Source organism: Lepidochelys kempii, chromosome 10 (assembly GCF_965140265.1).
Source record: "Lepidochelys kempii isolate rLepKem1 chromosome 10, rLepKem1.hap2, whole genome shotgun sequence".
In the NCBI taxonomy this organism is placed as follows: Eukaryota; Metazoa; Chordata; order Testudines; family Cheloniidae; genus Lepidochelys; species Lepidochelys kempii.
Window position 1 is genome coordinate 65,953,169 of NC_133265.1, and position 27,929 is coordinate 65,981,097.

General features: G+C 41.1%; 1 protein-coding gene across 6 annotated transcripts in view; it reads right to left on the reverse strand.

The window, feature by feature from the left end:
* Nucleotides 1–23,443: 23,443 nt before the first annotated feature.
* The window catches only part of SLC30A4 (solute carrier family 30 member 4), a 32,384-nt gene continuing 27,898 nt past the window's right edge, over nucleotides 23,444–27,929 (reverse strand). For 3 of the 6 annotated variants that reach the window (XM_073303984.1, XM_073303991.1, XM_073303985.1), the window contains one exon: nucleotides 25,986–27,843. In XM_073303984.1, the coding sequence (XP_073160085.1) occupies nucleotides 27,689–27,843 (155 nt within the window). In that variant the 3' untranslated portion in view covers nucleotides 25,986–27,688. Of the gene's footprint in view, nucleotides 27,844–27,929 lie in introns of all 6 variants that reach the window. The other 3 variants (XR_012154015.1, XM_073303986.1, XM_073303990.1) reach the window with 3 other exon arrangements.

The following is a 27,929-nucleotide window of genomic DNA, read 5'->3' on the forward strand; positions in this document are numbered from 1 at the left end:
ATTTCTGGGCTACTAAACACTATGGTAAATACCTGTATGCAGAGTTTTAGAAATATTGTATCTTTGAGTACACTGCTAGCGTTATCCATAATTCTGACTAGTTCTGGATTTCATATCCATATGGAGGAAAGGCATATGTGGAGGAAAGAACTGAGGATTTCAGAGGTTAATCTGGAGGACACACCGAGAACTATTACTGCATGTATCCATGGAAATAGTTCTATAAAATACCAGTAAAACAAAGTGTAACACAAAGGAATGAATTCTCTTTTAATAATTAACTCTGGAGTATATAGCATATAGCTTAGAAGTAGAAGCAAAAAAGCATTTGGATTTTACAAGAAGTAGATCAATGAGCAGATTAATGTCCCATCTCTGCTGTATCTTTAGTTTAAACAATTTTAATTCACAGAATACTTTAGAGACTGCAGAAATCAAAGTCCACCTCTCTTTCTCCCTCCTTTGCCACATTCTTTATTCTGTCAATTGTTTTTAAATGAATCACTAACTGTCTTGTCACACCTGGCACCTTGCCTAGCCCCCTTCCCTAGAACAGAAACTTCTAGCTTTCATCTAAATTACAAATCTGAATCAAATGTTTAATGCTGTGTTTGTTTAATTTTAATAGGCAAGTAAAAAGCCTTGCTAACATCAGGCCTACATAATTGGAGTTCAGGGTCATGGTTTTCTCAGCACAGGTGGCTGATCATATAAAATACACTTTTGAAAGGAAGGGAAAGAAGAAAGGAGACCGCTTTTACACTAAGTATACAAACTGAAACTATAGCCATATTCACTGAGAGTCATAATTCATTGCTGAAACTCCATGAACTGCTTTGTGCAACTCTGTAAATAAATGGACAAATTCATCACTTCAAAACAGCCAGCTGAAACTTTCAGCAAAACCAAAGAAACAAAATACTGTATTCAAGCTGTCCATCTGCTGGGAGATCCTTTCTCTGCACATCAACTGTGGCCAAATCAGATATCTGCAGTTATTTGTGTATCTCATGTGTTTGATTCACCATGATGAATCCATAAGTACGCAGTCTTCCTAAGCAAAATGTACACTACTCTGAAAAACTCCATTGTAAAAATGTAAGTGAAGCCCAGCAACCAAAGACCCAATTACTTTATATGTTCTCTATCATGTTGCTCTATTCTGTTGTATTATTTGGTCATTTATAAAATAAACTGTTACTTAATTTATTAACTATTTTTATTATAATAATAGAGGCCTCAACCAAGATCAGAGCCCCATTGTGCTAAGCACTGTACAAAAGTATAGTAAAAGACGGTCCCTGCTGCAGAGAGCTTACAATCTAAATAGGTAAGATGCACAAAGAATGGATGGGAAAACAGAAGCACAGAGAGGTGAAATGATTTGTCTAAGGTCAAACAGACAGGAATAGAAGTGAGGTCTTCCCGTTCCCAATCCACTGCCCTATCCATTGGACCAGGCTGCCTCCAGGGGTGAAAGTAACTCTGGACACTTACTGGTACGGGTACGGGGCCGGGGCTGGCTCCGGCCCCCGGAAGGGGCGGGGCCTTGGGTGAAAGAGGCAGGGCTAGGTGTCTGCATCCACAGCCAACACTTCCTGGCTGCCTGGCCCGCACTGCCCAGGGCTCCAGTGGCGATTTAAAAGGCCCGGGGCTCCAGATGCCACTGCTACGGTAGCAGCAGCGGCGTCCTGGGCCCTTTTAAATCAACCCAGGGCAGCTACTCCCTTTGCACCCGCCCCGCCTGTCAGTGGCCGGAGCCCTGGGCCCTTTTAAATCAGTCCAGAGCCCCAGGCCCTTTTAAATCAGCCCAAGGCAGCTACTCCCTTTGCCCCCGCCCCCCCATCAGTGGCCGAGGGGGGGCAAAAGGAGCAAGGCCGTTAAAGCGCTGCAGAGTTCTTTGCCTCGGCAGTGCTTAAACGTCGGTGGCCCTGCCGGTACGGACCCTACCAGCAGGGCCACCGATGGGGGAGGCAAAAGGGGCAGGGACATTAAAGCACTGCTGTGGTAGAGCTTTAACGTGGGCTGCGTACGGGCCAGTGCGGGTTCTTACCGGAACGCCGTACTGGCCTGTACCAGCTCCCTTTCACCCCGGGTGGCATCCTAAAGTAAATACAAAATGAGCCATTTAAAAGAGATGCATAGAGACCAAATCGAGGAAAGCAGGCCTCCACAGCAATTGGCCCACAGAAGTGTTGCAGTTCGCCTAGGCTAGTAGCTCTGATGTCTGGGCTCTGGAATTAGGATGTCAGTTGTACTTTTGTTTTGCTCCTCAAAAATCTTAGGCAGTGTTGGAGTGAGCAGGTACAATTCCACTGACTTTTAGGGAATTCTGCCTGCTTACACTAGGGCTGAATTTGACCAAGTCTCAGCCTGACTGCCAGAGCCAATTTAAGCAAATAGCACATGAGGACTCCAGGGTGTATCTGTACCAGTTGCTGGTGTCTACTTTTCCTAGGATCAATGGGGACGTAGATGGTCATAAATGTCAGCTTTTCATAGCTGGCATAGTAAGTTGTTCAGCAGATATTTCATTCAAAGATGCCTAAATTAGCACACTGCAGTCTTCAACTCTGGCTTTACCTGCTTTCACCGAAAAAGATGCTTGCTCAGCAAGTAACTATTCAGATTGAAGCTTGATCAATCAGGAACTGTGACTGTATGGCCAACCTCTTGTCCTGCATCTCCAGAAATAGCAGTGCTTGTTTAGGCAGACAAGAGACTACGTAAATATTTTTGTTAGGAAAGCAGATTTAGGTTTTTGTGTGTGTGCTTATCATACAGTACTTACCTAATGAAGATCCTGATTTAGTCAGAAAAAGACAAATGTGTATATATATATACACACGCTGGGTTTAAACTCCTGTAAGCATGAATCAGTACTGAAACAATAGTACATGGACAACTTGAGCTCCTGCACAAGGCTGCATATCCATCACATAGTTCTTGCATAGCCCACTGCCAGAAACAGGATACTGAACTCGATAAATCTCATGGCAATTCCTATATTCCTTCAGTTCTTGCTTTTTGGGAGAACATTTCTGAACCATCAATTTGAAAGTGTCAGTTATGTGCCTTTACATGAAAGATGTAACAGGGACAATTGATATTTCAAACTTTGGACATCAATAACTAAAGACTATTGTGCAGTTTTGGCTCTTATTTCTACTTTCAGGTCAAAATACTCTTACAGGCAAATTATCAAAACACTAGCTTGCTCTTAGGAGAGCTTGATACCCAAAAAACCCTAATAATTCATAAATACTAATTAGAACCAATCAACAGATGTCTTAACTCACTTCCCAGAGTCAGTTCTTTTCATCTGTATCAATTTCTATAAATTTTCTTAATTCAAAGTTATCTAAGCAGACAAGAAAAGCTTCAGTAAATACTTCTAACTACCAGTAAATGCGATCACTAATACAGAGTATGTGAGCCTGACGCTTTGACTTCAAAGGAGTTGCACCAGCATAAAACTGGTGCAACACAGTTGAAAGTTTATGTTAAATATATGTAAATATTGATGTTAAACTGGGGGGCCTAATTTCTCCTGCATATTCCAATATCACATACTATACATTGTTTTAAGAGATTCTCAATTTATGGAGAAATTTATAGCTAAAACACAGTGAGACAAGGGTACTTTTTTCTTTCTTTTTGTTTTGGTTAAAGATGTATAGGTTAGAGCTGTGTTCTTACTAGGAACACACTTTGGTTGGATTTTAAAACCCTTATATTTAAATTTCTGATAAATATTTAGTCACTCAATCAGCCAGTTTCTCAGCTGGTGTAAATTGGTGTCGTTCTTTGAGAGGCAATGGAACAATACGGAGGATCTGGTGTCCATTGCGTGTCATTTCTCTGACACTTTTATAATAGGTTGTTGCCACCCTAATCCAAAGTATATAAGATTTATATACCCAATTATGCATGTCAGCACTTCCCTGGTGTTATCTTCGACTTCCTGCCAGAATGGCTGTGCTTTTCTACAGCAAGGTGCTACTAACAAGTATTCTACTATCATAGCTATTTCTTTTGTGCATGTGGTTTTTGAAGTAAATAACTTGCAAGGTGGCTGATGTAATCATTGAAACAAGCTATTTATCCTACAGTTATCATTTGATTCATTTAGTAAAATAGACTTGTTGCCCTAAGACTAACTGTAGAGCACAAACAGCAGTAATGGGAATGATTCATTGATTGATTCTGGCATTACCTTGCTGTTGGATGTTTCCCAAGAAAGCTTTCAGATTAAATAAATATGGCATTGCTATTCAGTGCATTTTAATTCATATTCCAATGTGAGATTTCTAATTTACAGCATTCTGCCACCATATGGGGAGTGTTTCAATACAACAGTGTGGCCTACAAAAATCATTCTAATGAAAAGAAAAATTAATCTATGAAGAACTGGGTACATCAAAGGACTGGAGTTGGGCTAGTTACCTCCAGGGTGCTGAGTCCAGAACAGGCACAACAGTGGTTGAAAGTTATCTTGCATCTCAAAATCACCACTATTGTAACTGGCACTATAACTGGTGCATACAGAAAAATTCCAAGGAGTGCATGGAATCTGATGCACCATTTCCCCTCCAGATCAAAGATGAAACAACTTCACTGGGCCACGTGGTGAAACCTGCGCCACCACAGCCCACGTTGCACTTGGCCTATAGCTAAACAGAGGACTTTGATCTCCAGAGCTGCCAGGCCAAAACTTTTTACAAGCACTACATTCACTCAAAACCTGAAGAATTCCATATTATTAAATGGCCTCCTAATATGTGTGTGTTTGCTTGCTACAGTTAGTTGAGATGCAGTCTCTCTTTATAATGTTAGGGCCAGGTCTTTGGCATCTCTCAAGTCCCCCTTGCACAACAAAGGGAACTGAGAGCTGCATTAAGACAACAGCTAAGGATTCTTCAAGCAAAGCTCAGCTAAGTCAGTTTACACCAACCCCACCTGGCCCCACTTGGCATATAGGACCTACCAAGACAGAGTGGGAGGAAAAGGCACAAGGCCAGAGTGTTATGCACTCTTGTGATCCTGGCAGGTGAAAGCTCTTTAGGGACTAATATCTGTGGGTGCATGCTACAGATGCCCTGAGGCTGCTCCAACTTGTGGGGTTGATTAAGACTCCAACAGTCCCTTGGGTCAAAGGGCTAAGAAAGGTAGTTGCTCTGTGTTTTAGTGAGTCTCATAATTGCTTTCTGCAAGAAAATCCCAAGGAGATGATTGAAAAAGGCCCAGATTCACTATATTTTTAAGAGGTGATTAACTTTCCAGCAATAAGAACGATTGTTGGGAAAAGACAGAGAGTGACATGTTTGGTTTTTTAAACCGTAGCATGCTGTCTGTTTGCACCTTTGTACTTTCCACCTTTAATCTATTTAGCTTCAGATTGTAGACCTAAACCAGACAGTCCTCACTCAGACAAAAGTTCCATTTATTTAAATGGAACATTTGATCTACTGAGGGCAAGTAAGAACTACGAGCTTTGGTCCTTTTAATTTATTCAATAAATAAAGATGATTGTCCAACTGCATTACAAGACAGAGAGCTCACTGGTGTCCTGATTATAGCATACAGTGAAACTGATATGGATTCCAGTTAGATCAGTTGCATCCCAAGAGAAAGAAAGGATGTGACTCCAGTTACATTAGTAAGCAAGCTCAAAGAAGACCATGGGGTCAGCAGGTTTCCATATATTTTGGAAAACTATATCACTTCTGTGATGTTCTGTACTTCATTGCCCCATCATTATTGTTGAATGTTATTCTTTGGGTAAATAGCAGAAATCCTGAAGGTTCTCTGAGGCTTTGCTTCTCTGATGCCTAAGATTCAGTAGATCTTAGGGGATGTATAAGTATCTTCCCATACAAGGCCTCTTTGAGAACAAGCCCAAAGGGAAACTTGTATTTATTTGAGTGGCACTTCCATGATCCTCTTAAAAATACAAAAACTGTTGTAACTTGGTGCTAACTAGAACACGATCACAGCTCTCTAATTCCTGGCTTCATATTGCCTCCCGTGTACGGAATGTTACAAACTGCTGCATGCACCATGAAGACAGTGTCCCTTAAACATAAACTTTCTTTAGATTTGAGGAGCCTAATAAACCAAGCAGCATTTCATCTGCTCTCATTAATGTCTAACTCCAAATACCCCTCCTCTCGGTGCTTCTGGGTTTTGTCTTGGCCTCCCATTGGAAGCCTCTGCTTTGAAGAATTTCTCTATAAGAGCTTTAATACAAGAACTTTGAGTTACCTTAGCAGCCCCTCCCACTGGCTTCTATTAAACTGCAAGCACTTAACTTTTTGAGACGCAACTGCAGCAAGGTTTGGGGAAAACTGCCTTCTTAGCTGGTTTTGGCCTCATTATGATATCATTATCCTTTACTCCATAATAGATCATTTCACTCTCTTATACCTTACCCAGCATTTCTGGGCAGGTTAAGAGAATGCAGCTCTAGTCTATCCCACTGAAGATAGAAAGCCCTGAAGAGCAGTCTGTGTTGAGGGATGTCTTCTAAAGCGGTATTTCTCAACCTTTTTTATACCAGGGACTGGCTTGCTGCCTTCCTAAATAGTGTCAGGGAAATTTCAGGGACCCAGCACCAGTCCATGGATTGGTCATTGAGAAACACTGTTCTAGAGAATGGTGAACAGGACTTCTCCATCTTTTCCAGCTTCTCAGTCCAGCCCAAAAGAAACTGAATAACTAAAGTCTTCGTTCAGTCTTCAGATCGACACTGCAGAGCCTTCCATTTGGAATAAGTTATGTATTTGAAGAAAGATAGTGGCTTCCTTGCTAACCTGTTATTTTTATTGTGTTCTGTCTTTCTCTGAAAAGGTCTAGTTCTCTAAGTCTGAACATCTTCTGTGTTTGTGAATGAGGACCTCACAGGAGGTTGATTGGAGTAGAAGAGGAAGGTTTAATCCTCCACACAGGGCGCTCATGTCTTTAACCAGAGGCAAATGGCTGGTACATAGATTGCTCCTGAATGAACATGCAGCTTTGCAGGGGTTTGTTTATCTCTGTCGTCCAGGAGAAGCATGTTTGTTTGCTGACCCTCTCTTGCCTCCACCCAATTGGCAGCCAACCTCCACTCCTGGAGTTCCACCTTTTCCATTGTACAAGACAAATTCCACAGAATCACCGGGGCTGCAGCATGGTGAGCATCTCACATGACACCCATGCCACATGCCAGCGTCCTATCCTGCCTTCCCGCTTCTTAATAGTTCCCCACATGCCCCACCAGATAGCAGGCAGGCAACAGGCTACAGCTGCACCTTGAGATTGCCAGAAGCTGCTTTGGTGCCTGCTGAACAGGCAGCCTCTCTGACACCTCCTTGCTGGCCCTCAGGGGGAGGGATAGCTCAGTGGTTTGAGCATTGGTTTGCTAAACCCAGGGTTGTGAGTTCAATCCTTGAGGGGGCCATTGAGGGATCTGGGGCAAAAATTGGGGATTGGTCCTGCTTTGAGTAGGGGATTGGATGACCTCCTGAGGTCCCTTCCAACCCTGATATTCTATGAACTCAAGCAAAAGGTGATGGGACAGGTACTGACCTGAAGCTGCCCCCATCACAAACACATTACCATGCATCCCTAGTACCTCCCACCCAGTCCCAGCACACCTGTTCAGTAGCCTTCTCCACCCTTTCTGGCCAATTTAGCTCATTCAATAATTAGCATAAAATGTCACACCTGGAGCTGCCCTAAACCTGGCAGCTGTGAGTAACAATGATAGCCTATACAAAAACACACCAGTCCCTTCTTATAGATCAGGGGGACTATTAAAGCTCCAGCAGTGAAGTTAAAAAACACCAACAACACACACAAACCACCCTATCAGACTCCCTTCTTTCTAAAGAATGTGCTTCTTAAATACCATATGACACAAAAAGGTAGAGAATTAGTTTGGGCTTTCCCCCAAACCAAGAAATTAGCTTGTGTAAGAAACTCTAGAAGTGTAAAAAAAATCCTAGCAAATGCTTTGGAAAAGGCAGAGTTTTTATGCAGCAATATGTGACCAGTTTTACAAGGAGAATTTTCCTAGAATAGTTTATTCAAACTTATAAATTATGGGCCAAATACTATCAGGTACTACAGATCCAGAAAACTCATTGCTAGAAAACCTGTATGCTAACAGAAGGAGTGTGGGGCAACTCACTCTTTCAATTCCCCATCCTGGAATCTCCAGTGCTCACCATTATGAGAGCCTCTGAGGGGCATGATGCATGGTCCACATAGTTTGGTACATATCAGACACTTCCTGACTCAGCAATAATTTATACACACAGCTTCCTGCATGCACAGGCAGACCTGGAGACTGCTTAGAGTCAGAATGCAGGTGCCTATTAATGGTGCTTTTGCAACATATATTACATGTGAACTTCTCTGTGGTGTAGTTACACCGCTTTCCCCAGGATAGCGAGAATTGGGCTATATATTTATTATGTTCGCTCAGAAATGTTTTGCACCAATAAGTGATTTACACTTCCTTATAATACAAAAACTTTAACAAGTGAGATAAAAATCACCATTGGATAGTGTCATCTCTGTTACCTTTGTGACCTTATCCCTCCAAACTGCAGCAAGCATTGCTGTTTAGAAGCACTTTCTGTCATTCAGGCAACCCAAGAATGTATATAATGTATATATAATGTATGTATATATGTGTGTGTGTGTATATATATATATGTATAATGTATATCTGCCTCTCAACCTATAGACACATAATTTGCTTTAGAGAAATACAGGAGTAGTCTCCCTAAAATAGGTCAGATCTAATCTACTGTGGAATTTGTTACCATAGTATCTTGCCAGAACTGTCTTTTTCTTATGAAGGGAAACAAGGGAGTGAGGTAATATTGGTGAAAGAGACATACTTTCAAGAGCTCTTCTTCAGGTCGGGGCAGGCCTTATGAAGAAAATATTTAGCACTGGTAAAGACATTGGGTTGAACACATCTGGTTAGAAGTCAACCTCTCCTGAGTCAGTAATGTGTTTCTATTGATTCAAGAACATATTTGGAGGTGAGGGGGCGGAGAATGCCTAATCTCAGTTATAATACTAATCTCACCTACAAAGGACTTTAAATCACTTTTCTCTATAGAAGCTGCCTTTGTAAGTAAGGTTAATTAACCAGCAGGAAGCTGGGGTGAGTGCAAAACCCATCAACCTCTCCTCACAAATGCTCCAGAGCGCTGGGACCAGGTGGTTCCATCCCACTGTTCCATGTGGCAAAAGTAACAGCTTCTAGGGTACCAACATCCAAAGCCTCAGCCACCTGACATGGACACAGTGCATATACTGGACTCTCATTTCAGTCATTCTGTGACTCCCCCACCTCACGTCCCCTTTTTCTGCTATAACTCATTTCATGTGAAAAAACAGGAGGACTTGTGGCACCTTAGAGACTAACAAATTTATTTGGGCATAAGCTTTCGTGGGCTAAAACCCACTTTATTGGATATATGCAGTGGAAACTACAGTAGGAAGATATATATACACAGAGAACATGGAAAAAATGGGTGTTGCCATATCAACTGTAGCTAGACTTATCAATCAAGGTGGGCTATTATCAGCAGGAGGAAAAAAAACTTTTGTAGTGATAATCAGGATGGCCCATTTCAAACAGATGACAAGAAGGTGTGAGTAACAGGAGGGGAAGAAATTAGCATGGGGAAATAGTTTTTACTTTGTGTAATGACCCATCCACTCCCAGTCTTTATTCAAGCCTAATTTAATTTAATTTAATTTAATTTTCATGTGCTGACTCCTATATTGCTCTCTCTCCACCTTCATATCCCTGTGCCACCCCAACACAGACACCCTGACAACATAAAAGCTTAAAATATTTTGGCCTGATTGCTATGGCATTTACCGTTGTAAATGAATAGCAGCTGAAATGCAGACAATGGTGTTGCACCTCTTTGAAATCACTGCGAGATTGGCATTGGTCTCATAGTCTAGATAAAGGAATAGTCTCAAAATAAAATATATAATTCACCATGAACTAACTGAAACAAACCTGTATATAACACTTGCCTTCCCATCCTACTGTCATCACTTGTTATGATTTATTTGTGCTCATGTTAATGTAAGACACCCAGATATCACAATAAATGCTTATATTAATAACAGTAATGATGCATAGACTTTAAGGTCTTCAGGAAAAGAGCTGTAAAGCAATTAGCATATTCACTGTATGCATAAGTAATAAACACATATTCATAAGAATTGTTTAACTGTGAAATACTATTAGAAGAAAATTAAGATCTTTAGTATACTCAGGTATTTTCTTTCAACAGATGTCAATGTTCACTCACTTACAGTTTTGCTTTTAGAACTGCAAACAAGTTATCACGTAGTTTTCATTCCACTGCTAGCTATTTCCTGATTGTATGAAGATCTGCTCCTTATCTGCTTCTACCATACGATCCTGAAGTTTGACCAAGCCCCGTTTTCACTAGTGAAATTAGATTGACCTGGTTAGTTTCCTGACAGAAAAACTGCAAAGGAAATTGTACATTTTCCATACCCCGGACCTCAAAGGCCAGAGCTGATCCAGCAATTCAGTGTAGTAACAATGGAGTCCTCCAACACTGCCAGTCTTATAGACTGCAAAGCACATCCTCACTGCTTTGCAGACTCTGATGTCCTGCCAAAGAAGAGCTGGAAAACATCGTTTTTTCCTTGTGTTCTCCCTTTTCTTTTTAAACTAATTCTGCAAATGATATTTCTTTAAGTTCCAATTCTTTTCTCAACACAAACTCCGATTAATGTCACGCTAGAATTTGCTGAAGCAAGGGCTGTAGATTAAGGTTCTTAAATTGGAGGCATATTGTGGCAGTGGTTTTAAAGCAGAACTTCCTGCTTATGTGCATGAGGAGTGCTGCACAAAATTGATGGTAAAATATGCTTATTATATACGATACACTATATATATATATATATATATACGCTTATTTAAGCAATTATATAACATCATACATTTATTCAGATTCTTATTTTTACATTTTTTCTATTATGTTTGAAAATGTTGAATGATGCATTTCTTATTTACTAGATGGTTTAATTTTTTAGTAGGATTTGTGTCAAGATCTTTTTGGATGAAAAACGGAATTAAATTATAATGCACAAAAACAGCACTTTAAATTTATTTTTGTTAGTTAAATAAAACTATCTTAAATGTGCTGGATACATAAGGAAAAAAGTTTATCAAAACATGTTTTTCATTTAAAACTAACTGATTTATTAAACAAAGGAAGCATTATCTGTAGGTAGTGAATAGAACTGATTGTTTCTGGTTACCATGTCCTTCAGGATTTGAGAACTTGTAGATCTCATCCTCTTATACCTAGTTTTCATTTACCAATCAGAAGAGGGAAACAAGCGTTTCTGCTTTTTCAGCTGACAATACGTTTCTTTTGAATGAACTAGTTATTGAACTGAACTAATTGAATAAACTGAAATGAAGGAAATATTCTCTCTGCACCTGCAGAAGAGACTACTGATGTCAAAAACTAAATTGGTTTAGCATTTCAACAGGCTCTGGTTCCAGATGCCTAGCCACTGACTTCCACCAGTTCAGTGGTTTGACTTCTTTAAAACATGTTCATTAACTTGAAGTAAAACCTATTGCAATATGCAAAACAAGGAGTCACGTTTAAATTCCTGTTGGTCTAGCTGTTAAGAAATAGAAATAATTTAATAATCTCTCTAGGAAAGAGACAGAAACACTCCCTCCTGTATGGTTCTCCTTCCTGTATGGTCCAAATCCTGCAGTCCTAAAACAAACAAAACTCCTACTGAAGTCAATGGGAGTTTTGCTCAACAAAGAACAGCAGAATTTGACCTTCTTGTCTGCTTTTAAAACTCTATTCAGTGTGTATCTTTACACAGAAATGATTAGCATTGTTTAGCAGAGACTAAAGGGTGAGGGATTAACATGATTGGAGATGAACATGGGATGAAGTAATTTGGAGACGTTTCAAAGTTGGGGGAAATAAAGTGTCTCAATGAGATGAGTTTTAATAAAAGCTCATATACGGAATGTAGAACCAGTGAAAGATAATTTAGGGATCTATTCTTCTATTCCCTTACTCCTTTTTTATCACAGTGTGGCTCAGCTGAAACTAGCAGGGTTATATTGGTGAGAATGGATCTATAATGAAGTGGAGAATTTAGGTGTTCAACTAAAATCAAAAGCGAAAGGGCCTTTTTTTAGCGTGGTGACTTGTTTTTTCTATCCTCCCAAGCAAGGATCCAGTTGGACAAATGGAGGCCCAAGGCCGGGGACAGAGAGTGACAGTTCTCTAGTTTCTTGGTTACCAAAAGGAGTGTGGCCTGGCATAAGTGGGTAGGGCATACGTTTAGTTTGTGTTTTGCCCAAGTCAAGTGAAAGATGGCAATATAACCAACATAACAGCAGTGATCAGAGCTTCTATCCATTGACTTGATCTGGATTCCACAAATGATTAGTAATACAAGGCCAATATTGCAGTCATTAAGCAAAACTCTCATTGACTTGGATTAAAGATGGCAAAATTTGGCCCAGAAATATTAAGATATTCATGACAGGCTGCATGCATACTAACATGGAGTCTAATGTTGTTCAGTTGGTAACTTGGTCTCCCAGTGAGCCAATTTTATCTGCACTATCCCCAACTCTTTCTCTCTGTCTTTCTCACATGCACACTTTGTATCAGCTGCAGAATGTAATTGCTGAAGTGAGTGAAAGGAACTGAGAGAAGTAGGAGGTTAAATTCAGCTGTCAGTGCAAGAAAGAAGCAGCACAGAAGCATGAATGGTAAGGGCAAGGTCAGACCCACCAACAGCAATTCCGGGTCTCAGGACAGAACAGTCAAGGTGTCAAAATGGGATTCCACTTCTTATAATGCACCTGGAAACTGCCGTAGCTGAGCATGTTAGTTTTATTACTGTGGGGCAACCTTTAGAAGTTTGATTGCAATAAATCTGGAGGGTAGAATTGCTGTGTATGGTGTTTCGTTTCATTTCTGCATTGCAAACACAGTTCATGCAGATGACATTCTGTGGTGTTTTGCAGGATTGACCTCACATACAGCTGTCTAGAAAATGAAGCTTACTTTGCAGCAACTCTTGATTAAATTAATTTCAAAAAATCTTGCGAGTTTATTTAATTCTCTGTTGTATGTTTGTTATAATGTAAAATAGAAGATTATGGACTATATGGAGTCACAGACATTTAGCAAGTCAAAGCAACTGTTTGTTTGTTCTGCCCAGTTCATAAATGAAAGAAATCACCATAGCATTACATGACCAATCCTTCTGTCTGATTGTGCAATTTAATCTTTCTAAATTAGGGGTGTGTTTTTATAAAATCTTGGATTTCCACACTATTGTAGGATTGCTTAATCTGTTGAAACTGAAGCAAAGAAATGAAAGAGTATTTTACAGGAAGTAAGCTGTGGTTTTGAGTCATTCAAACCTCTCAGTCTGACCTTATATTTTGCTTTTGTAGGTACAGTCAATGACTACAGACTATCAGAAGACAGATTCATAATATCAGTGGAAATCCACAGGAACTCCATGCCCTCAGTGCAGTTGTTTGTTTAACTCAGAGCAGAATTATCACTCAAAATGCTTCTCTAGATGTGTCTTTTCAGGTCAGCCTGTTGTCAGTTTCTTCTCAATGAGGAAAATCAGGATGTTTCAAAGGAAAGGCTATACTGTGCTAGGAATACATAATATGAATTTAACAGCACATAGCAACAACAATTACTTCCACACAGATGACTCAGACCAAAGCAAGTTGTTATTTACATGAATACATTTGTGATTGTATTTCAATTACCTGTAGCCACAATTTATTCCTACCCACACAATTTTCATTAGTACACTTGGGATTGGAAGCAGACTCTTTACAATTGTGTTAATGAATATGTAAACCTAATCCTTCCTACTTTCTGGTTAGCAATTTAGTGTCATGTTTGCCACAGTACTAATTTAATCCAAGATAAAGTACAGTCAGTATGACTGAAATGTCATAACAAAATATCCCTGTTGGACTAAGATTCAAAACTTAATCCACCCTTAAAATTTGAAATGAGAACATTTTTAAATGAACGGGGAAGTGATTCATCATGGTTACACCCAGTACACACCTATTTTTTAAAACTCTGAATTAGTGCACCATCTACTGGTAAACACAGAAGAGACATGATCTGTCTGCTGGACAATTTTTCTTCTAAGTTCACAACTGATATTTAAGTTTGCTTGGCTTTACTTCAAAACTATGATTTCAGTGGCATGGAGGGAGGGACAAAAAGGAATAATATCTACAGAATAGAGGGACTTCCTGTAGGGTCTATTTTATCATGGAGAGTTCTTACTGATGATACTTTACACAGAAGCACCACCCGATTTTAAAAGATGAATTACTATAATTAAGGCTAAGATTTAGTCATGGGCATTTTTGGGAAAAGTCATGGACAGGTCACAGATAGTAAGCAAAAATTCATGGCCCCATGACCTGTTCATGACTTGTACTATATACCCCTGACTAAATCTTTGGTGTTCTGGGGGGTCTCCAGGGGTGCAGCTGTTGCTCTGGAGGGGGGCCTCTGGGGCACCCACCGATATGGGTGGGGTTGGCCCGGGACTGCCTCTGCTGGAGTAGGGGGGCGGCCTGGGACCATCGCTGCCGCTATGGCTGTCAACCCTCCAGGGTTGTCCTGGAGTCTCCAGGAGTTAAAGATTAATGTTTAGTTAAAGATTTATGTCATGTGATAAAACCTGCAGGAATACGTCCAACCAAAATTGGCAACCCTAGCAGCTGCTGCTGGCAGGGGGCGGCGCCGCTGGCCTGGGACTGCCACCGCTGCTGCTGGTAGGGGGAGCCCCACTGGCCTGGGGCCGCCATGCTTCTGCTGGCGGGAGGCGGCTCTGGACTTCCACCATTGCTGGCGGGGGATGGCCCAGGACCTCCACTGTTGCGGGGAAGGGGCAGAGTGGCTGGCCACCAGGGCCGTGGGGTCAGTCGCACCTGGAGGCTGCAGAAGTCCCAGAGGTCCCGGAAAGTCACGGAATCCGTGATGTCCGTGATGTCCATGACAGATTCGCAGCCTTAACTATAATTAGCCAAAAGAAAAGGAGTACTTGTGCTCAAATAAATTTGTTAGTCTCTAAGGTGCCACAAGTATTCCTTTTCTTTTTGCAAATACAGACTAACACGGCTGCTACTCTGAAACCCATAATTAACCAGGTCCTTTTAATTGTTTACATCACATCAATTTCTATGGAGGTTTATTAATTATATCCTGAAAGTGTCCAAACACAGCAGTGCTACAAGAGGCTTGTGTGTGGGTGTGTTTCTTGCAGGATGACGGTTGTAGAAGAGCTTTTTAATCCATTTGTTATTTGGCTGTTTCTGTTCATATTCACCAGCTTCTACACATCTACCCAGTCAACATGCTCCATTGATGTAGCATACATGAAATACTAGATTGTGGAGTTATGTAAAATGGCCCCCAAAACAGGCTCCAACATGCGTTAATGTGTCATCGTATTCTACCCAGCAACAGCTCCAGGAACACCTACCTTTCATGCATTCATTGCCCTCAATATTAAGGGAACTATGAAGTAGTCAAAAAGAAAAAGTGTGCTCCAATTGCTATTGTTTTGAACTGATCATATTGCTCGCGTAGGGCCAGTTCTTGCTCTGTCCATGGGAGTTTGTTCATTGATTTTTCAATGGGAGCAGGATCTGGCCCTTAAGCCATTTTATAATCACAAGGAGCCTATTTTCCTAAGCTTACTTAGAAGCCACATAACTGAAATAGTAGATGTTTCAGTAAGTTCAAAAAGGGAGGAGGGATAGCTCAGGGGTTTGAGCATTTGCCTGCTAAACCCCGCGTTGTGAGCTCAATCCTTGAGGGGGCCATTTAGGGATCTGGGGCAAAAACTGGGGATTGGTCCTGCTTTGAACAGGGGGTTGGACTAGATGACCTCCTGAGGTCCCTTCCAGCTCTGATATTCTATGATTTTATGATAAGCACTTAAGTGACTTGGTCTTATATAGCTATCACCAGCTGTTTTCAAAAGAGCAAACTGCCTATGTTCTCTTGCCCTCTCATTGGAGTTCTGAACAGAACAGGATGGAGAAAAAGCATAAAAGACAGTAACTGGCCAGGGAATGGGAAAGAAATGTTCTCTAGGGTGAGATGTAAATCAGAGATCCAGACTGGCAGTGATTGTTGAACTGGGGCCCTCTTTATTGAGCAGAGGTTCTCAAACTGAGGTCCGTGGACCACCAGTGGTCTGCGAGCTCCATTCAGGTGGTCCACGCATAGTTCCCTCTAACGTGCATGCCTGGGCAGCTGCGCATGAGAGAATGAAGGGCCACCCACCTAATTAGTGGAGCCGTGCAGACATGGCTCCCTAATTAGGTGCCTGGATCCTGGAGAAGACGCACATGTAAGATGAGGTGGTGGCCTTGGGGGGAATAAGGGGTAGGTGGGAGGGGGCAGTGGGGTGAGAAGAGGGGGTGGGGGAATTTGGGATGTGCAGGACTGCGACGGCCAGAGAAAGAGATGACTTTCCCCAGGTCCAGGGCTGCGGCTGCCTGGGAGAGATGGCCCTCCTTCCCAACCCCAGCTCTGTGGCTCCCACAACGGGGGGGAGAGGGCACATCCATCGCATTAGAAAGGTAAGACTACTGATATTAAAATTTGAGTTGTGTGCTTTTATTTGTAGAACAAAAAAACATTAATTATTATTAAGGGGTTTTTTATATAGTGCTTTTATCCAAAGTGCTTTACAATTGTTAGCTAATGGTACAAACAACATTTGGAAAGATCATTAAGTGGTCTGCTGAAACCCTCAGCCATTTTCAAGTGGTCCATGGGGGAAAAAAAGTTTGAGAACCACTGTTCTATAGGCTATATTGCTCATTGCTATATACATAACAAAGCAGAAAGGGTCACTGTTTGTTTGTTTATTATCTCTAGCAGCTCCCAAAAGTGTGGTAGACCCCTCCCAATACAAATAAGTGTCTATGAGCCCCACACTGAGGAGTGTACTAGCTAGATTCGGACATGGTGCAATGAGAGTGTCATAAATATAAAGGGAAGGGTAACCACCTTTCTGTCCACAGTGCTATAAAATCCCTCCTGGCCAGAGGCAAAACTCTTTCACCTGTAAAGGGTTAAGAAACTATGATTATCTTACTGGCACCTGACCAAAATGACCAATGAGTAGACAAGATACTTTCAAAGCTCGGGGGGGGCGGAACAAAGGGTCTGTCTGTCTGTGTGATGCTTTTGCCAGGAACAGATCAGGAATGCAGCTCAGAACTCCTGTAAAAAGTTAGTAAGTAATCTAGCTAGAAATGCGTTAGTTTTCTTTTGTTTAATGGCTGGTAAAATAGCTGTGCTGAATGGAATGTATATTCCTGTTTTTGTCTCTTTTTGTAACTTAAGGTTTTGCCTAGAGGGAATCTCTATGTTTTGAATCTGATTATCCTGGAAGGTATTTACCATCCTGATTTTACAGAGGTGATTCTTTTACTTTTTCTTTAATTAAAAGTCTTCTAAGAACCTGATTGCTTTTTCATTGTTCTTAAGATCCGGGGGTTTGGGTCCGTGTTCACCTGTACAAATTGGTGAGGATTTTTATCAAGCCTTCCCCAGGAAAGAGGGTGTAGGGCTTGGGGGGATATTCTGGGGGGAAGATGTCTCCAAGTGGGCTCTTTCCCTGTTCTTTGTTTAACACGCTTGGTGGTGGCAGCATAGGGTTCAAGGACAAGGCAAAGTTTGTACCCTGAGGAAGTTCTTAACCTAAGCTGGTAAGAATAATCTTAGGGGGTGTTTCATGCAGGTCCCCACATCTGTACCCTAGTTCACCCTGTTCAGAGTGGGGAAAGAACCTTGACAGAGAGTAAAAAGACAGTAGGGGGAACACGCAATTTTACTAAAACTGCAGAATGGCTCAGTGAAGGCTTGTGCAGTGCTCCGGGAAAACTGCTTTCTGGGGATTTGCTTTAGAGAAGTAAACAAGAAGGAGATTTTCAAAGCTCTATAGTCAGTGGTGAGCTGGAGCCGGTTCGCACAGGTTCATGCAAATCGGTTGTTAAATTTTGAAGCCGGTTTAGAACCGGTTATGAAAGGGGTTCAGTAAACTCCGGCCCGCGGGCCACATGCGGCCCACGGGACTGTCCTGTCCATCCTGGATGCCTGAGCTCTCTTCTGGCGAGGCTCCCCTGAGAATTTCTACTCACCCGGTGGCCCTGCGGTCCTTCAGTGGCAATTCGGCAGCGGGTCCTTCAGTTGCTCCGGATCTTCGGCGGCACTTTGGCAGCGGGCCCTTCAGTGCTGCCGAAGACCCAGAGCAACTGAAGGAGGTGCCGCCAAAGTGCTGCCGAAGACCAGGAGCGCCTGAAGGAACCGGTTTTTCAGCTTCTGGCAGCTCATCACTGTCTATAGTGCTGTAAGGTGCTACTGACTTTCTATGGGAGTGGGTATCTCAGTCCTCTTTGTGCCTTTGACCATCTTCCCTTAGATGACTAGTTTCTTGTAGATCTCATAGAGGAAGCGAGTTGGGGGGTCAGGAGGTTGAATGGGGAGGGTGAATCAGTCTCCAGAGCAGCTCAGAAAGTGAGTTTTCTAAACAGCACAAGAGAAAGTGCAGGAACTGCAGCAGAAGGGGCAGACAAACAGGGCTCCAAGCTGGCATCCCTGGTGAAGAGGAGGTCAGGGTGTGATACCAGAGAGGTCAGATAAGCAGAGAGGGGCAGAGTTATGCAAGGCCTTCAGCCTTGAAGGTGAAACAAGATGCCTGAGCTTGATGTGGTGAAGACTGAGGAGCCAGTAGCAGGACCACAAGGTGCAGGGTGACATGGTCAGGCCAACAGGCAAAAAAGATGATCTTGGGAGCTCCACTTTGTGTAGGTGGAGGGGGGGATGGGCACTTAGGAGGTGGGTGCAGTAATCAAGATGATGATGACAAGGACCTGGACAAGCATTTTAGCCCTCCAGACTGTAAAGGTGGGATTTGAGAAAGCTATGCAGGAGGAAGAATCAGGATTTAGACACGGGGGCCCAATTCTCATTTACACCAATGCTCCTTTACACCATTCTGGCAATGTAAAGGGGCCTTAAAGTGGGTGTATTTGTTTACACTGCCAGAGTGGTGTGAAGGAGCCTTAATGCACATGAGAATCAGGCCCAGGATGATACTCTTAAAGGTAAAAACAGAATAGAATAGCATAAAGATCACCTGTTTCTGAGAAGCTTTTATGGCAAGCTGAACAAACATAAAGACATAACAAAGTAGGTGTTAACCACTGCCAAGCAGGAGGTCAGACACTCCCAGGAGAGGTTTCAGGTAATCTGTTGTGAAAATAAACAATGATTAACTGATCCAGCAGGAAACAACATCCCAGAATTTATTGTAAACTAAATTAACCTCTTTTAAAACAAGGTATATGGCATGTCTCACAGGTCATCAATCCATCTTCATTTATGTAATAAGTTCTTTAAGTATTTGGGTATGAATGTCATAAGAACATCAAGTATCAGCGGGATAGCCGTGTTAGTCTGTATCCACAAAAACAACAAGGAGTCCAGTGGCTCCTTAAAGACTAACAGATTTATTTGGGCATAAGCTTTCATGGGTAAAAAACCCACTTCTTCAGATGCATGGCGTGAAAATACAGATAGAGGCATAAATATATATTGGCACATGAAGAGAAAGGAGTTACCTTACAAGTGGAGAACCAATGTTGAAGGCCAATTTAGTCAGGAGGGATGTAGTCCACGCCCAGTAATTGATGAGGAGGTGTCAATACCAAGAGAGGGAAAATTGCTTTTGTAGTGAGTCAGCTACTCCCAGTCCCTATTCAAGCCCAAATTGATGGTGTTAAGTTTGCAAATGAATTGCAGCTCAGCAGTTTCTCTTTGAAGTCTGTTTCTGAAGTTTTTTTGTTGAAGTATGGCTACTTTTAAGTCTGTTATGAAGTGTCCAGGAAGGTTGAAGTGTTCTCCTACTGGCCAGCAGGACAGTGGGGTGGGAGGAGGTATTGTTTCATGATCTCTGTGTGTATATAATATCTGCTGCAGTTTCCACGGTATGCATCCGATGAAGTGAGCTGTAGCTCACGAAAGCTCATGCTCAAATAAATTGGTTAGTCTCTAAGGTGCCACAAGTACTCCTTTTCTTTTTGCGAATACAGACTAACACGGCTGTTACTCTGAAACCTGGCTTTTGTATGTTACCATTCCTGATGTCTGATTTGTGTCCATTTATCTTTTTACGTAGAGACTGTCCAGTTTGGCTAGTGCACATGGCAGAAGGGCATTGCTGCACAAGAACATCAGAACATAAGCATATCAGGACAGCCATACTGGGTCAGACCAATGGTCCATCTAGCTCAGCTCCCTGTCTTCCAACATTGGCCAGTGCCTAATGCTTCAGAGGGAATGAACAAATCAGGCAATCATCAAGTGATCCATCCCCTGTCATCCACACCCAGCTTCTAGCAAACAGACTAGGGACACTTGGAACATGGTGTTGCATCCCTGCCCATCCTGACTAATAGCCATTGGTGGAGCTATCCTCCATGAACTTATCTAGTTCTTTTTTTATAGTTTTGGCCTTCACAACATCCCCTGGCAAAGAGTTCCACAGGTTGGCTGTGCGTTGTGTGAAGAAATACTTCCTTTTTGTTTGTTGTAAACTTGCTGATTATTAATTTCATTGGGCAACCCCTCGTTCTCATGTTATGTGAAAGAATATATTTCTTTCTCCATGCTAGTCAAGATTTTATAGACCTCTATCATATACCCCCTTAGTCATCTCTTTTCCAAGCTGAAAAGTCCCAGTCCGTCTCCTCATAGGGAAGCTGTTCCATACCCCTAATCATTTTTGTTGCCCTTCTCTGTACCCTTTCCAATTCCAGTATATCTTTTTTGACATGGGGCAACCAGATCTGCATGCAGTATTCAAGATGTGGGTGTACCATGGATTTAGAGGCATTATGATATTTTCTGTCTTGTATTCTATCCCTTTCCTAATGGCTCCTAATATTCTGTTTGCTTTTTTGACTGCCGCTGCACATTGTGAGGATGTTTTCAGAGGACTATCCACAATGACTCCAAGATCTTTCTTGAGTGGTAACAGCTAATTTAGACCCCAGCATTTTGTATTTATAGTTAGGATTATGTTTTCCAATGTGCATTACTTTGCATTTATCAACACTGAATGTCATCTACCATTTTGTTGCCCGGTCACTCTGTTTTGTGAGATCCCTTTGTAACTCTTTGCAGTCTGCTTTGGACTTAACTATCTTGAGTCATTTTGTATCATATGCAAATTTTGCCATCTCACTGTTTACCCCTTTTTCCAGATTATTTATGAATACGTTGAAAAGAACTAGTCCCAGTACAGATCCTTGTGGGATCCTGCTATTTACCTCTTTCGATTGTGAAAATGGACTATTTATTCCTACCCTTTGTTTCCTAGCTTTTAACCAGTTACTGATCCATGAGAGGACCTTCTCTCTTATCCCTTAACTACTTACTTTGCATATGAGCCTTTGGAGAGCCTTTGTCAAAGGCTTTCTGAAAGTCTAAGTACACTATATCCACTGGATCACCCTTGTCCACATTTGTTGTCCCCCTCAAAGAATTCTTATAGAACATCATACTCATGAAAGTTACCAGTACACAGCCCTGCCTGGTGAAGCCTTTTATTTCCAGGAGAGGTACAGAATAGACAGCAGCAATGCAGCCTGCACACAAGCTTCTGCTAATATGCCTCACTGTGTTCTGAGGGGACCACTTCTAGGATGAGAGGTTATTTCTGTCTCTGTGCCCAGTCAGTTCTTGTCCTTGATGCTGAGACATTTGGCACGAGCGCCAATTAGAAGCACATGAGAGGTTAATGATGCAGACTCCGTTTCACTGCTATCATATGATAGCAACCTTTGGTTACTACCGACTGGCTTTGAACTGGTGATCCAAGCATGAAAGGTTCTATGACCAACCCGCTGAGCCATCCAGTACCTCTTGCAGAACTGTTTAAAAGATAATTTAACTGACAAGAAGCTCTTTCAATAAAAGAGTTGTTACAAACAAGACAAGACATCCTGATGTCTGAGCAAAAGGCCCAGTCTACATTAGATTGTGCTTCATGTTAGGATGCCAGCCTGGTTCATTTCTCAGTCATGCTACTGTAAATCAGGAGTGAATTTGCATGAGTGGAATTATACTGAAGTAAAACAATGTGAGAGGAGATTCGGGCCTGTAGTTTTTAATACTGATTTTGCTAACCCAGTAACATGAGGGTGTGGATGGGGCTTATAACTTTGTTAAACACTTTTCTTTAGACAGAGAGACAAGGCTGTGAGGTAATATCTTTCATTGGGACAACTGTATTGGTAAGAAAGACAAGCTTTCAAGCTTACACAGAGCTCTGGTCCAAAAAATATATTACCTTACCCACTTTGTTTCTCTAATATCCTGGAACCAACATGGCTACAACACTGCATGCTTTCTTTAGACTTGGCAGTGAAAACACCATCACTTTGGTGAAAATAATAGGTTCTCTCCATTTCTTTCTTAGCATAGGAAAGACCCTGGAATAAATCATGAGTTTCATAGGAGAGAGCCATCAGTGTTCTTATTCTTCTCCACAGGAACGTGGGAGTTCCTGGATCACACAGTGGGCCCCAACTAGAGCAGTATTTATACTCAGAGGAAGGAATGGACAGTTTGGAATAAACAGCCCATAGGTGAAGTTTTTTTTTCCCAGTGCTAGGCAGTTAGAGTTTGGTTTATGCCCTGTAGCATGAAGGTTTACATCTATGCCTTCTGCATTTGAAGTAAAATGTATTTGTTAAAGCGGAAGTTGTGCTTTAAGGAAGTTGTGCTCTCCAGTCTGCACGGGAGAGCATTTTTTGCATTTTGCACTAGCTTCACATGTGGAACTTCTGCATAAGGAGTAAGTGCAGGATATGTAACAGAAATAAATATTGTGTGAATAAGGCACTCACACTGCAAATCTGAGAGAATTTTGCCCTAAAGCTGGCACTTAAAGATAGGTGAAACAGACTTTCAGAGATAGGAGTGGCCACTCTTACCTAACCTCACAAAAATATGACAAGATCTTGCTAATGTAATGTCCCGCTTTATTCATTAGCTGGAAGGGTGTTGGACAAGCATACAGGTTGTTTGGTGGTGTCAGACAAGGGTTACTTCAACCCAACAGATGGAATAACCTCCCCATGGTTTTGTATAGTGCTCCCTGGAAGGAAAGCAGCAAGATTCATGCAGTAACAAATCTTCTGGCATGTCCACTGTACAAGGATATAAGTATATGTAATACCATAATAGAATTTTAGCTATGTACTAGGCTAGTAACCTCCCAGCATCACCCCAGAAAGTAGGGATGCAGATTCTGGAGGCTCTAAACTTGTCTAACTGACATGGGGTTTGGCAGGCAACTGGCCTCATGCTGAACAGATGTGTTTCCACTCACTGTGGTTGGTGGAAGGATTTTGTGTGCAAAGTTGTAGAGTCTAAGGCTGTACAAATCTTCCTGTGACAGCACCAGAAGTAACCAATGGGATATCCAGTCGTTCTTTGTAGGTATACTGGTCTCTTGGATTGAGAGATTCCAGGGCTGATTCTTATTTACAATAAGGCTCCTGTACATTACCCTGGCAGTGTAATGAGACCTTACAGTGGGTATAAATATAATTCAGATCCAACATATGGCTCCCTTCACGGTGCCAGAGTTGTATAAATGATAGTCAGGCTTTGTGTGTCTGTTTATGCTCGTGATAGTTTTGGTTTGCAAGTTAACCACTTTTTTTTAACATCATTTTCTATGGATTTTCCTATATATAAAATGTTATTGTGACCCAATAACTTCTTGATGCCAGCAGAGGGGTGCATAAGTATTGCAGGGATACCCTGAGTCTGGTATTTGCATCCTAGTTCACTAGAGTGTCGTGTAAGGTGTCTACTGAAAGCCTGTGTCACACTGGTCATCATAAGCTTTCTGAAACTTATGTGCAGGGACATAGGTGGATATATACTGGAAATTATGTTCTTAAGGCCTTAAATTTAAAGGTCGGTCACCCAAGGGTAGCATGCTTTAAGAGAGGTTGTGGGAGACATTATCTCCCTAGCTGAGCACTGTGTCTTTCAATGGAAGTCAATTTGCTTAACGTGTCAAATGCTAATGAAGAGATTATAGGGATTCCAAGAAACAAAATTAACAGAAAATTGAACAATTGGGGGAGGAAACCCTGTATACAGGTAAAGAACAAAAGACTGATCTAATATATCTAGGGTGCAGAAAGATGCCCCGGCCTCCTTCTTCTGGGGAGAAAACAGACAAGCTGTCAGTGGGCTTGAAAGGAGGGCCTTACCCATCCTAATTAAAAAACACTGTCAAAGATGTTGGGGTAAGAAGTACCTTATTAGACAAGAGGGCCTCTTGTTCATTATGTTTAATCTCTATAATGTGTTTTGATTTGATCTTTTATGAACGCTTTGTTTCCAAGAGATCTGTTTTGCTATCATTTGGCTCTCCGCTCTTTGTTAGATAAACTTATACTTGTTTTCTCTCTAAATAAATCCAAGTGCTATGTGTGAAGCAGAACTGTGTCCTGAGGTGAAATGGATAAGCTGGTGTGTGCTCTTCCCTTGGGAGTAGCAGATCTGTGAATTCTGTGTGTCCAGTGGAACAGGCACTGGGCACCTGTAAGGGATGCTCAGGGGCTGGACTGTATCTATCGTTAATCTGGAATGAGAGAGCAGAGCCTGCATGGGCTGAGAGAGGAGTACTTGAGCTGCCTGCAGCCAAGGTTGTCAGGGAACTGACCTCTGGCAGAAATAGACAGATCTTCCTCATGCTAAGGACACGTGGTAGCAAGGTACCTTACAGTCCTGGGTATCTCCAGGGAACATCCCAGTTACCTTCTATAATACACATTCCTACTGTGATGTTTTTTATACCTTTATTATGCTTAATTTATTCCATGGTTCTGAGCATTAAAAATAGCAACAAATCTATCATTGTATTCCTATTACCTTGGGGTTACTACATTATTGAAGGCTAATAATGGGCTGCCCTCAATACACTGCTCTCTCGAGTGAAATACAAAGGGATAAAAAAGAAAGCCCTTTACCCTGAGTATTTTGTAAGGACAAAGTAGAGGTCTGGAGGTAGGACAATCAAATCTAAATTTTCATCTAGTGATCCCCACTCACTTATTATAGTTGAGTTTAGTTAGAAAGAGCTACAGGAATTTATATTTGAGAGTTTCCCTGAAATGGGACAATGGAATCGACATTCTAGCCTTTTGTTGCTCTTTTCTGTACTTCTTCCATTTTCTCTATATTGCTCTGCTAACAAGAGGCCCAGAACTAAACACAGTGTTCCAAGAATGGTCTTGCTAGGTACTTAAAAGAAAGTGTGGCTAACAGAACAACCTTTAATGTATGTGTGTGTTTTTAAAAGCATAAGCACTACATGGTGGAAGACAAAAGACTATGGGGATGCCACTGTATAAGGAAGTAAGCCAGTGATCTAAATATAGTACCTCAAAACTGAGTACATGACTTCATGTAAGGAATACTACAAAACATAATTGCAAGGGGAATCAAAAGAAATAGGCTAGAGCCAGCAGTATGAATAAATATTTTATAATGTGTAGTTTAATAACTGATTTAATAAATCCCACAGTAAAGCAACATATTTTTGCTTTTTTCAGTTAAACAAATGTATAGTATATCATTACAATAAAAAACTCCAAATACAATACAAGTTTATCATACTCCAACTTCTAACTACATTGACTGTAAACCGCAACTTCATAAAATCCTACTTGAATAGCCAGTATGTGCAAAATACCTGGTTTTCAGAAAGTTCATATAGAAAGGATACACAATTTTTCATAACTGTGATATGGCTTTATTGGTGATATACTGTATGTACTGAAGCATTAGCGTCCCGAAGACACTGGTACTCAACCTCTGAGCTGAAGATGCTGGCATACTGTATTGTCATGTTCCCTCTCTCTGTTGGAAGAAATACAAACATAATCCAGTGTTATATGCATTTTTCCAAACTAAAACTGTGCTGTTAATTAGTATCTCGGAAATTTTATCATCTGATTCCCTACCTCAAGAGAAAGCAAACAAGCCATGTTTTAGTTCTAATTGCAGCTACAAATGAGTTTGATGAAATTAAGTATGAAACAGTAGCAGGTCTCAAAACAGTATGTTGCCTTGGTATTTACAGCTGAACAGCAAAGCTGTCAATGTAGGGCAAAAGTTATCTTTTCTGATACATGCACAGAACTATTATTGATGTCAGCGGAAGTTCTGGATAGAGATCAAAGTGCAACAGAGATCTGAGGCCAAATTCTGGTTTTCTTTTCAGCTTTTGCAGTCTATATTCTTCCGGCCTTTAGTGAGGAGGATACATGGCGGCTGTAACCACAGGCAGATCAGAGAGACTGATTAGATTTGCCCCCTATAAAATCAAAGTGCAGAGGATTTATAGAGAGCCTGTGAGACTCAGTTCCATGGGATTCTGGACATCATATATCATGCACAGAATGTACTTCTCTAAAGGAAATGCAAAAATGAAATTAACAGATTATTAAAATTCTAAATTTGGGGAACATATCTGAAATCTCTCCTCCCTACATTCCTGTTAGAATATCTGTGTGTTGCATGTCTGATTATCTGACAGTATCTTCATAGTTAACACGGTTTCTATAATTTTCTTTTCACAATGCAAAATAATCATGAAAAATGTTTCCTACAGCACATTTATTAATTCTAATTAGAATTAATGCTAATTAATTGACCTTTGAATCAAGTTAAAAGGTTTTACACATTCAATTTCACTAATAATAAAATCGTCTTAAGAATCAAAACTTTGTTAAATAAATAAGTGCTTCTAAGGTATACATGCCATACTAAAATACATGAAAGATAACTGATCACTTAAAACATTTTGGGTCCAGTTCTGAAGTCTCTAATTAGGCAACGGAAATTTTGCCTGGGTAAGGACCTCTTGCTTTGGACCTTTGAATGCCTGCATTAAATCTAAATTTCTGGTATGGGTGCAGTAAATTCTATATTTGGCAATTTTCTGAAGACAGTTTTTATCAAATGGTTTAGCTAGCACTGTATGCACCATCTTCCAAGTTAATATATTAAAAACTGTATTACAAAAATACTGTATAACCACTTTAGGGCTCTTTAAGTGTTATGGACCCCTGACATAATCAACTTTTAAAAATTTTTTAACTCAAATACTGAATTCTTTATGCTCCGTTTGGAACGCAGGTACATTAGTGGTACACAATTGACAAAATTGAAGTGTAATTGATGAGGTATCTGCAGAGCCATATCACAACCTGTAAACAATATTGTGGAAACATCTTTGTCTGAAAATCATATCGAGCTGACAATAAATTGGTCAGAGCGAGAGAGAGCAAATACATTTTTCTGTGGGGTATCTCCTGCACTTTTTGCAGGACCAGTTCTCCCTCTGGCATCAAATACTGGTACAACTCCACACATATGGGATTCCATTCAATCGTTTTAGTTTTGCATTTATTGCTTTTTAGTCTTTGACTACAAGATAAAGAAAAAGGCAGCAGTTCCCAAAATGTATGAAATTAGGCACTGGAACTCTGACAACTTGCACAGGTCTTGTTTACTTGGTGCTTGTAACTCTGAAGCTGGACAGAGCATTTATACATTCCAAATGTGTTCAGCAGCAAGTGTCTGGCCTTGGACTGAACTTCCTCCCATTTACGTGAACTACCTGGAACTGGAAAATGAAGAAAATCATCAATACGTGTCATCCTTCAAAAATCTGACAATCCACCTGTTTCACTATGCATTACAGCTGGCATG